The following is an 11,562-nucleotide window of genomic DNA, read 5'->3' on the forward strand; positions in this document are numbered from 1 at the left end:
CTAGAGTACCCAGGAAAGGCTAAAACAAGTAAATTTGACCAGACTAATAAATGATATAAAGAGGATGGTGATGTTGAGATGAACATGGTTTCAGTAACATGAAGACTATAGAAATGTCAACTAGCTGACAGTCATTACATGTGACCCAACTTGTGTTTTTTATTAAATAGAGAAATGGGCTAAAAAAGGAAACTTGCTGCACCATTATAGTTATCTGTGCTATTTTTATGGCACTCCCAATTCCCTTGGGACTCACATAATTCAGGAGAAGCTAAAATGACTGCGATGCAGACTGATTAAGATGACCCCTCTGCCTTTCAGATGTAAGACTGGAGGGCTGTATTTCACTCTTATGGAAAGAATACCTTGACAGGAAACGGGAACAGGATTAGTCTAGGTAGTGTGAATTTGGTCACCAAAGCACCACAGTAACCCAACATCTCTTTTACTCCTGATACCTAGACATAAATGTGGGTCTGAATGGTGCAGGTTCGGTAAACCACCACCATGAGTGCATTTCCACTTGATCTGAGTTCATATTTAACACAAAGTCCCATTTACACATAGAACCAAAATGCTAAACATCACCCAGAAAGAAAGAGAGTATTCTGTCTTTGTGACGTGCATGTAATTGCAATAAGAGCACCAACCATAGCACTTAAAAAGTCGTTTTTGGTGTGCTAATCAGGCACCGTCTGGGTATTTATCTGCCACCAAGACAGCAATTTCTTCATCCATCACAAAGGTAATCACAGCATGTGAGGCAAGAGTTTAAGTGCTGCTATTGCAGCTGCAGAATGACTAACAGCTACAAGCACTTAGTTATTATTGCTTACAGAAGAACCACGTGATTCATGTATTTGGATTGTGCAACTGTCTGCCCCAAACTCAGGAACCAATAACAAGGTCCACATACATTTTGGTTTGTTAGAAAAGTCAAACAAGAAAGATAATATCATGCAAAATCCACTTTTTGATGCTTGTAACCACGTTATATTGTTATTTCTTCAATGAAAATGAAAAATCTCATGGGGCATGTTTGCGCCATCATACGTGCTCCTTCCCATCAAGGTAATGATGAATCCGTGCCCCTCTTCCTCTGGACTGTAAACACTAACACCCGCTCTCTCTGAGTAGCTAGCTCAGCAATCACTAAGTGGACGTGTCGGTCATTGGAAAATGTCCCGGTGCTACCCATGTGAAATCTGCTTTACTGGGGATTTAATGTTATGTTATGTAATGGGTGGAATTCACATGCGTGGAGGTGAGATTTCATCAAATCCAAGCACCTTATTTACAGTTAGAGGTATAGGCTCACAAAAATTATACATTTAGTAAAAAATTACATCTTAAATTTCTCTGTTGTAATATTTTATCATATACTGTGCATATTGTTGCTCTGGAAGGTGTAAAATAGCATCCATCCATACTTTGTTTATAAAGCACATTTAAAACACAACATGGCCGCTGTACAGTCGAGGCAAGGAGATCATAAAAGCCAGGGTAATCTAAACGTGGCTGTTAAAAAACAGAGACAACAACAGACAATCAAACGCTCAGTCAAAAGAATAAAAACAGCCCAAGGGTTTAAAGTTTGTAAAAAGGAGAAGCTAAGAACAAAGGAAGGCACAATCCGTCGCTAGGTCCTGCCTTTAAGATTTATTTTTACACTGGCTCTTAGTGAAAATCTTCCCTAAATAAACTTAAATTATTACACATATAAAATAACTTGCCAACTTAAATAAACACAGGAAGAAATGTTTCAATGATCCTTAAATCACACCTTTAGTGTTTCTCACAGCTCGAGGGCTATCAAGTCCTAACTTGATGTGCTTTATGAAATCTAAATCTTTCTTAGCATTCTTAAATAGGAACTCAATTATATAATTAGTTGCATTGGTGTGCTTTTATCATTTTATTTACGTTCAACCACTTGACATAAATCTGCATGTAGCACTAACCCGGACCCCAACCATTCCGGTTTTCTCTGAGTCCCCAGCAGTGTTGGAGCAGCAGTAGAAGCTGTTTTCTCAGGGAACGTTGCCTCATTGTACAGTGAGGGGAAGGACAGAGGGAGCTGCGTTGTGACAGATCCTGCTACAGGAAGATGAACTGTGCAATCTGCGCTTGATGGGACAAGCAAAACTATCATTTGGTGTAATAACAGTTCTTATGAAACAAAGTGAATTGTGCTCAGGTGTTTAGATTAAACAAAACATTGAGAATTTTTTTATTAGTTAATCATGTTTCTTAATAAGTGGGTTTAGCCAAATTGTTTCTAAACATCAACAGAACATTTGGATCAAAATACCGCTTCACCGCTCTGTCAAGAGCTGTTGAAGCTTTTAAGGGTTTCCTGCAATTGCTGCTGAGAAGGAGGGACCCAGATGGTCTGGCAGAGCTACGTGTTAGTTCTGTGATACATTTTTTTTATTTTTATTTTTTACCTTCGTTATTAGCATCCTCTGAGTCCATCATTACACTTTTGAAACAACAATCTAGTTTAAACCTGTTTTCGTTGCTGCAGAGTTTGAGCATGTTTATGAAAAAGTATTTGGTGTCTAAAAAAGTATCACCAGGAGAGTTCAGACGCTCTGCAGGTCAGCAGAGTTTGTGCTCTCCATCAGGGCGAAGCATAGCAGCAGAGGAGCTAAACTTAGCATTGTTCACAGCTGCAATGTCACGGATAGCATGCTAATTATCTGCTGCAAAGTGAGATGTTTACATCAGATGATCCTGATAATCAGCAGCTTCATTTAAAGCCAAGTGGAGGGACGACCCCACACAGTTTCCTCTTTAAATGAGACATACTGGTAATGGAAAAGGAGCACAGCCTTTAATAAAGAAAACTTAATTACTTCTAGCTGCTTTTCTCTAATTTTGGTTTAGAACGATGCAGCTCAGTGGCCTCGCCCACAGACATCCCTGGAATAACAGCTTGTTTTGTCGACGCTCCCTGGATACCAAACAGCAACCAGATGGACGCTGCTTCCCGTTTCATTGCAAAACGAAAAGGCGAAGACGGGATTGACAAAATGATGTTGTTTTGTTTTTTCAGGTGATCCAGACAAGCAAAACCCTGCTGGAGAGCTGCGATAGCGTCTATGACAGAATTCTGCAAACTCAAAAAGCAGGTAAGCATTTTTAATCCATTCATCAGCCACTAAACACAACTTGCTCAATATGAACCATATCTGCACAACTGTAAAACTCGGAACAATGATTTTATTTCCATCCAAGCTGTATGTCGATGAGTGTGTGCACCCAGCGTGGTTATGCAGAAACTGGGTCAGATCAAACCAGACACTTTAAGCCCAACAAACTCTTTCAGAATCAACTGCTATAAAGTTCAGAATAATCCTCCACATCAGCTCAGGAAGCCTCGCCCCTCACTGCCACCGTTCTACACAAGAAATGATAAACACAAATACATCTACGAAGGCAGTGTCAGCTCTGCCTGGTTGTGTCACTTCCCTTAAGAGACTCTCATAGCTTCCACGAAGCTTTCACGTAGCATCTGGATGCTAAATGGGCTGCAGATTTAAACAGTCAGCCCACAAGGTGTTTCTAAATGTCACGTGTTCCGTGCAGAATGCAAAAACAGCATTAGTAACAAATAAATAATCACAAAATCAAACAAAAGTTAATGTTGTTTCATGTATGGTTCTATATTTAAACAAAATAGAAAACAATGAACTTGTGTGATCTTAATCAGCTCCGGTTCTCTTTAGAGCTTCCATATTCCCGGTTCTGTAACACGTCCGTTACCTCGAATCCCCGTGTTTTTTCCTCCTCCTCGACTCCTCCGCTCCAATTTCAGCTGGATGGAACCAAAGTTAAAGAGGGAGGAACCACGCCGAGGTGTACAGAAGGAGATCCAAAAAGAAGTCTGATTTTAGGAACATTTTGTCCTGGATCCTCAGGCAGCAGAAGAATTTGCTAACGTCATCATTTTTGACCTGCTCCTGATTTTTGCACATTTCTTTCTACCTGACAAGCAACGAGTTATTAAAGGAAAGCAGCTTCTTGTGCTTGTATCCAATACAGACTCGGAATATCAGGTAGGGATGGGAGGTATTACGATGGTGATATGGTGATTAATCTCCTCTCCAGAACTCTTTCTCTGATTCCTAGTTTGGGTGTTAAATTCCACGGAACTTCCTGTTCCTGAGCTTTGGGATCATGGCTGAACTGACTTGTGACTTGAGTTGTCCCAACACATCCTGGTCATTGATCCAAACCTAATGGCGGATATCGCTCTAAAAAGAAATCTGCTAATTTAAGACGAACAATTGTTGCAATTTTTTATGGTTTAATGTAGACATTTACTAACAAGTAACAAGAAATTCAACTGGCGAGTTTCCTTTAAATAACCAGAGACTCTAATGTAAAAGCCATGAATTCACTTTAAAATAAAACCTGTCTCTTCTAACGGAGGCGGGCTAAGATGTTAATCATTTCCAAACTTTCCACAGAAACCCACTTCAACAGATCTGAAACCTTCATTCCAAATGAAAGAGAAGGAAACGGCAGCTCGGCTCATTATTAATCAATGTTTGATGCTTTCTTTGCCAAAACCACGTTTGATCACATCTGCAGCAGTGCGTTTGGGTTTGATGAAGCACAGTAATCTCTTAAGGAATTAGTAATTAACCTAATGAGATGTGTAGGTCTCGCCCCGATACGATCCAACAACCTGATTCTGCAGCCAGGAGTCTGCACTGATACGGTGGCATTCTCATCAGAGTCCATCTGCAATGCCTTGCTGAGAGTGTTTCCCCATTTCTACCCTTCCAGACTACATTCAGTGTTGCTAGGCAACCGCCACTATGTGTGTGTGTATGTGTGTGTTTGAGAGAAACAGAGGAAGCCATGCACCTTCCTCATGATGGTTCATGGTTCCTGTGCACAGCAGCTGTAGTCAGAGCTGAAAGCTGAAATTGAAAGTGACAGAATGGTAGTGAGGTTAGAGCAGGAAACGGGCTAAAACAAAAGTTCAGGATTTACTAAAATCTCTCGGATGGCAGCGGTCGTTGGGTTTCCTTCAGCTGGAATGCACTAAAGCAACCAACCCTACAGCTAGGTTATTTAACACAACAGGGTTCTCTCTCTATCTTTCATACACGTGGATACATGCTTGTTTCCATGGCAATGGCACTGACGGGCTCTACAACCTGCTCAGGCTGATATCTGTGCCTGGAGCGGAAATGTGTGTGTTCTCAGAGGGAATTTCCACGCAGAGCCGTGCTACGGCTTTGTGATTGGTTCAGTCTGAGCTCTGGTTCAGGTTCCTGCTGCAGCGCCGTAGCATGAACTCCACATGAAACACGTCCTCGCGCTACCTCGGGACATGCAGAGGGGACAGAAGATGCTCGTCCTTCCTGACTGCTTCCTTCAGGAGTTTTGTTTCTCATTCACGTTACACACAGGGATGTTTCGAGTAAAATAATGACCAACCTGAACGGCATCTTTCAAAGCAGTTTGCACTCATCTTAATGCCATTCTATGCAACGTTTTCATATTTTAAATCATTTTCTTGAGCCAGTATGTGCTAAAATGTCCCTTTACAGAGTTAATGACTTGTCACTCAAACCCCCACCGCCCCCTATGTGGCCAGAATACCGCATTTGCAACTTCAGCCTGGGGCGGGCCGCTTTGTTGGGACTTAGAAAAGACTGAGCTGACATACATGGTTCCAGCACGTTTCCTGCATGATCGTGAACACAGCTGATTAGTTTAATGTAGTGATTGGCTGGGAGACGTTTCACTGTTGGATGAACGCACAGAGAGGACATTGGTTTTGGTTTGACCACAGAAAATTAATAACGGACACTAAGGGGTGCTAAAAGCAAGCAAACTGCCAAGTGTGCCTTTAAATTGACTCAGTCTTCAGACTTTCACAGCTGTTTGTGCTCATCGTTAATAAACATTTGCTGTTATTTTATCAGATATTTAAGGAGATTCTTGCGACACTTGATGCAGCAATTGTCTGAGCGTAGGCTGACCATCTGTAAATAAATAAATATAATCTGCACTCAGAAACACACATTAAAATTAGATCATGGGCTTTCCTTCTTTAGATCCATCCATACTGTTGTTGTCTCAGTGGTTCAGCTTGCAGTGGTCTGCTGGGGTGCAGGCAGCTCTGAGACTGAACTAGCTATTATTGAAGCTAGCTCGGTCCTGGGCTGGCCACCTTTTGAGAAGGTTACATTTATAGCCTCCTGTCCGTGTGTCTCTATGTGCACGTGCTGCCTTAACATTGGGATTTCCCCACAGGGGGATTAATATTGTTAGTTCGTTCGTTTGTTCATTCATTCATTCATTCATTCACTAACTAAACTTCAAATCTTCACATCAAACTAAACAAATATAGAAAACTGCAGGAATTCCTCCTAGGAACCGGACCTGTTATCTCTGATCCAGAAAGAAGCCCGCTCCCACAGTCTGGGAATTTCAACACACACACACACACACACACACACACACACACACACACTGCTGCTGCTGTAGAATGTGAAATGTTGACAGTACCACAAGGATCTCTTCTTTGATGTGTTTCCTCACCATGACAACAAGTCTGACTCCCCGTCTCAGACTCCCATCAGCGAGCAGCTCCTCTCCCTCTGTGAGCCCTAGCCAGAGTCCCACCTGACCTCCTGTTCTCACCTCTCTCGCCCACAGCCATGGAGTTTCATGAGAACCTGCACAACTTGTCTGTGAAGGAGGGCTTGAAGGGCCGGAAGCTGCAAAAGGCGGTGGAGAGCTTCACCTGGAACATCACCATCCTGAAGGTGAGACGCTGTTGGAGAATAAAACTACTGTGTTTTTGACGTTTTTCCTGCAGACATTTTTATTTGCTGTTTTCATAGTTATGAATTGATTTCTAGACGTTCAGGGTTTAAAAAATACCCTCATCTAATGATGGTGGCTTATTAAATCGTGTTGCTGCTTTTATTTTGTCAAACCGGTTTTGCAGATTAACGTGTTTTTTTCTTCTAGTGAAATTGGAGACCTCATCAGATGATAGTCAGTTTTTCTTCTGATGTATTCATTCCCTAATTAAAATGTTCTTCATATTTGTTTCTGTTGGTCTGATAACCAAAACATCAGCATTAGGACATGCCAACCTTTTAGACTAAAAATAAGAAAAAGACAAGTATTACTTGCATCTTTGCAAAAAAGTGATTAAAATGAGACAGGATGGCACAATAAATCAAAAGTTTATCATCATCTCACAATATCAGTGTTCTAGAATGGCAGCAGTAGCTCATATTTTCTACATTTCCATTTCGTCTATATTAAAATGATCCCAATTTCAGGCTGTTCTAGTATTGTTACTTCCTAAGATGAGATAGCTGTTTGAACACAAGGCTTTCAAAGATAAAATAACGTAAGAGAACCTTCAGGTTCATGCAAGAGGGCTTCGGTTAAACATCCGACTCAAGTCTGATTGTAGCACTGAAACATGTTGCGTCTATTTCTGTCTAATTGCACTAAAAGAACTCTCAGGTTATTATAAAAAATGTTCATCCAATCCTAACCAGTAGGTGGCGCTGCAGCGAACATAATACATCTGCAGGAACGGCAGCAAGAGAAGAGTTTTTTTTTTTTTTTTTTTTAACTAAACTCTAAAATACAAAATGTTACTAAAGTTGAGACTTTTTCGGTCACAGCAAAGTGATTTCTGGTATAGCTACTAGATCTGCTCCGGGCCCGGCACCTGGTAGTGATGTCACAATACACGATTGGCTAGATGTTGGCACGATGACGCAAAAGATTCTGGTTTATCCAGACAAATTGTGAGAGTTACGTTAGCACACAACATGCTCAGTTAAGCCTAATTTATGTTCCTCTGTCAGCTCCATGAGGGAGAGACGCACACGTGTTGTCAGAGACGTTTTGCTTTCAGACTTCTCCGTCAGCTGGGGATTGTTGCGAAGCAATTCCCCGCCTGGACAACAGAGGGTGGAGTGCTATTCTGAGGTATCCTGCCACCATTACAGTCACGGATCCGGCCCACAATAGTGTATTTACTATTGTGTTTACATTGTTTTAATGTATTTCAGAGACTTTTTATCATGGACAAATTAGTCGCTCATTCCCCTCCACCTGTTCGTGCGATCGGCACCTCTAAACCCACGTTTCTCGTCTTTTCCGCCCACGAATAAAACACTAGCTGCATATCTTTTTTACTCCTTCAGTCACGGATGAACAAACATTCACATTTTCAGACTTTTTCCGAAATGCATTCTTCATTTTGTTTCATGATTGCCACAAAATATTTCTTTACTTTTTGAGGCGGCAAAGACGATGATGCTGATGAATGAAAACAGGAAGCAGTGTCCTGACCAATCACTTTCTTGCGGCCTCCGTCTCTTTTGGCGGATGGTTAAAATTTGGGGCATGTCTCCGTCTTCCTCCGCTAGCCAGTCAAGGGCTCTTGCGTCGACGCATAACGGCATTGCGTGTGTCCGTTCCGACGCAGACGGAGGAGTATAAATTAGGCTTTAGCCTGTTCTGCTTGGGGTTGTAGTTCTTTGTAGGCAGTGTTGGGGAGAATACTTGTATAAATGTATTTAGTTACAGAATACTGAATACCTGCTGTAAAATGTATTTCGTAACGTATTCTGACACTTTGCTTAATCCTGGTACTGTAAATACTTGGAATACTTCCCCTTAAAACAGCATTTAAGTCTAATAAAAGTGTTGGTAGCTACTCTACTACAAGACAACAGAGGGCATATTATAGCTAAACATTATTTAGTGACTGGGAAAAAGAAATAAAACAATTTCACATCTGCTGCCAGTCCAATCCCAGTGCTCTATCTGTTTGGTGGGCCAGTCACAGCACTCTGTTGGTGGTCGGCATATTATTGAAAAACAAATAAGGCTCAAAACGGCTTGGACATTAACTTTGGACTGTTTAGACTCTGACTTTTCTTTGAGTCAAGAGCAGATAGAGGTTCCGAAGTTTAGAAAAAGATGTATTTGCATCTGCCTTTATGGAGTATGGCGGACTGCCTCGTTGACTGACATCCATAGTGGTGAGTGCGTCACGCTGTTTGTTGTCCAATAGCATGTGGCGACAGTTTTGAAGACAACCGTAGATGCCGACCCATGACTGAGAGCCGTCAATGAACGGTGGCCCGACTATGTTCACATAAATAGGATTGCTTGCTAGGCTAAGAAAACACAAGTATTCCAATAGTATTATGAAAGTAACTATTTTAAATACCATGTTTAAAAATAGTAACTGTAACAGAATACAGTTACTCATAATTAGTATTCTAAATAAGTAACGGCGGTACATGTAACCTCTCCATTGGCCGTGCTGTATAAGAAACCTTCATAAACTTGGAACATTAAATACACAAATAACTTGCCGTAGGACTGGTGCTGGTGCGTCCCTCCTGAAGTTCTGCTGAAATTGCTCTAATGTGTTTTGCTCCTCAGGGCCAGGCAGACCTACTGAAACATGCCAGGAGTGAAGTCCAGGAGAACCTGAAGCAGATCCACTACGCAGCTCTCACCTGTAACCTGAGTAAAGGAGGAGCAGGGGGCGGCTCCGCCGAGGCTAGGAGCAGACGCAGCCTGGAGGCCATCCCGGAAAAGGCCCTGGCGGAGGAGGAGCTCACCGACGAGGACGGCTAGAGCTCCCAGTGCTTAACTATGTTCTCAAACTCCAGAGTTCTTCTGTCCATCGATTCGTTGTTCTTCATCTTTGGCTGGGAGCCTTTGCTCCACATTCTATCACAGACATTCCTGAACCCAAAGCACATTTTAGCCAGTACGACACCCGACTTCTCCAGGCTGAAGCTCAGAGATCTAAGGACCTGCATCACCTCCAAGGCTTCACCGTTCCCAAACACGAAATGAGGATGAAACTGTTCCCGTTGCTCCTGTCTCCTCGGGATGTGTGGAGTGAACTGTGGCCGTGAGACTTCCACTCAGAGGAGCAGCCTTCTCCAGGCTGAAAGGACTCGGATTGATGCAGAGGATGTTTTCAAAAAGCACAATTTTCTGAGCTATGAATGTAACGGGACTCATGATTAGGAACAAAAATCCTGGAGCTGTTTACTAAACCGGACGCATTCATGTTCTCCTCTGCCAAAATGACCCAATCTTCTGTGTAAATATAGACTTCCTGTTACCTTTTATCTGCAGCGTGCGTCAGTTTAATAATGTATACTTGGAAATATGAGATTTATTTTATAAAAGATATATGAACATGTCTGTGGTGAAGAAATTTTATTTGTGTGGAGACCGGCTCGGACTTCCAATATGAGGGAATGTTTTTATCCATAAAGTCTCAGTATTCCCAACCAGCAGCTGCAGGGAGAAGATCGGGGAAGGGGTGATGACACGTTTTGATGAGAAATGTTCCTCGTTTATTTCCTTTTTTTTTTTCTGAGGCGATTTTCACCAAAGTCAGTTCTGTCGGAGCTTTTCTACTGTAAACAGGGTTTCTGGGTCCTAACCAACGTGTTTGTTTACTCCGGATTTTACTGAACTTAACAAGAAACTGGTTTGATTCATTTGAAGGAAATGTTTTGTTTAGATTTTGTTTATTAAAAACATCGTGCCATTTTGTGTTTAAACATAGTCATGTGATCGTCTGACGTGTTTGGATACTAGGAGCTGTTGGAGTGGTTTGGAGGAAATGCTGCCTTTCTGATCAAAGCAACACATTTTTATCAAATTTAACTGGCAAAGTTAAAGAAAAATGTCACGTTTCAGCTTTTAATTTGGCAAATAATAAAGTATCTCAAACATTTGTCTGGCTGTCCCTGAACTTTTATTAGCCTCACAGCACAAAATAACATGAGTCAATATTAAAGAAATCTTTTTAGGTCTTTTTTAAAAAAAGTTTAGTGTGTGTATGTATATGTATATATATCTATATCTACATATATCTATATATATAGAGAGAGCTCCGGGAGTTGACGTCACTTCTCCCGGCATGCAACAGTTCAAATCGAAATGGCGCCATTTGGCAGGCAGAAGCCGGCAGCTGGACTATTTGTTATTGTCAGAAAACTCAATCAAACGGGAAATATGGTAGATTCCTGTTGTGCCCCAGGATGCAGAACAGACGCCATAAGGAATGAGCCATCTACAGGATTCCCCAAGATCCGGAGCGCCGCACACGTTGGATCGTTGTAATAAAACGCACTAGTGACCGGGCGAAAATGAAACTGTGGGATCCCGAGAGTAAAGGTTTTCACTTATGCAGCGACCGCTTCATATCAGGTACTTAAACCAACGTTTCCTCAGCTGTGTATGGTATTTATTTTAATTGCTTTTATTATGATTCTTAGTGGGCTTCCTAAACTTATTTTGGCGTGGCTTTTTCTGTCTTATTACTCACAGCAGCAAGTAAACATCACGTAAACGTTGCCTCGTGAGTTCTGCGTGCTGCCGTTTCCGTGTTTTATGATCACAGCAATTAACCGGCTAAGCTGTATTTAATTTTTAAGCAATGGTTGATCAATTGTCAGATCACACATAAAAAGCACTTTGGATTGCTATTATCTGTCTCACCAAGACTACTTACGTGTA

At 41.6% G+C, this 11,562-nt stretch overlaps 1 protein-coding gene across 1 annotated transcript in view; it reads left to right on the plus strand.

Annotated features, from left to right (window-relative positions):
- Positions 1-10,777, plus strand: part of LOC107379167 (inactive phospholipase C-like protein 2) — a 50,773-nt gene extending 39,996 nt beyond the window's left edge. Inside the window, exons 5-7 of the mRNA XM_015949780.3 lie at positions 3,059-3,134; positions 6,685-6,794; positions 9,457-10,777. Of these exons, the coding sequence (XP_015805266.3) occupies positions 3,059-3,134; positions 6,685-6,794; positions 9,457-9,654 (384 nt within the window). The 3' untranslated portion in view covers positions 9,655-10,777. The remainder of the gene's footprint in view (positions 1-3,058; positions 3,135-6,684; positions 6,795-9,456) is intronic.
- The last annotated feature ends 785 nt before the right edge of the window (positions 10,778-11,562 follow it).

Source organism: Nothobranchius furzeri, chromosome 5, assembly GCF_043380555.1.
Source record: "Nothobranchius furzeri strain GRZ-AD chromosome 5, NfurGRZ-RIMD1, whole genome shotgun sequence".
Taxonomy (NCBI): Eukaryota; Metazoa; Chordata; class Actinopteri; order Cyprinodontiformes; family Nothobranchiidae; genus Nothobranchius; species Nothobranchius furzeri.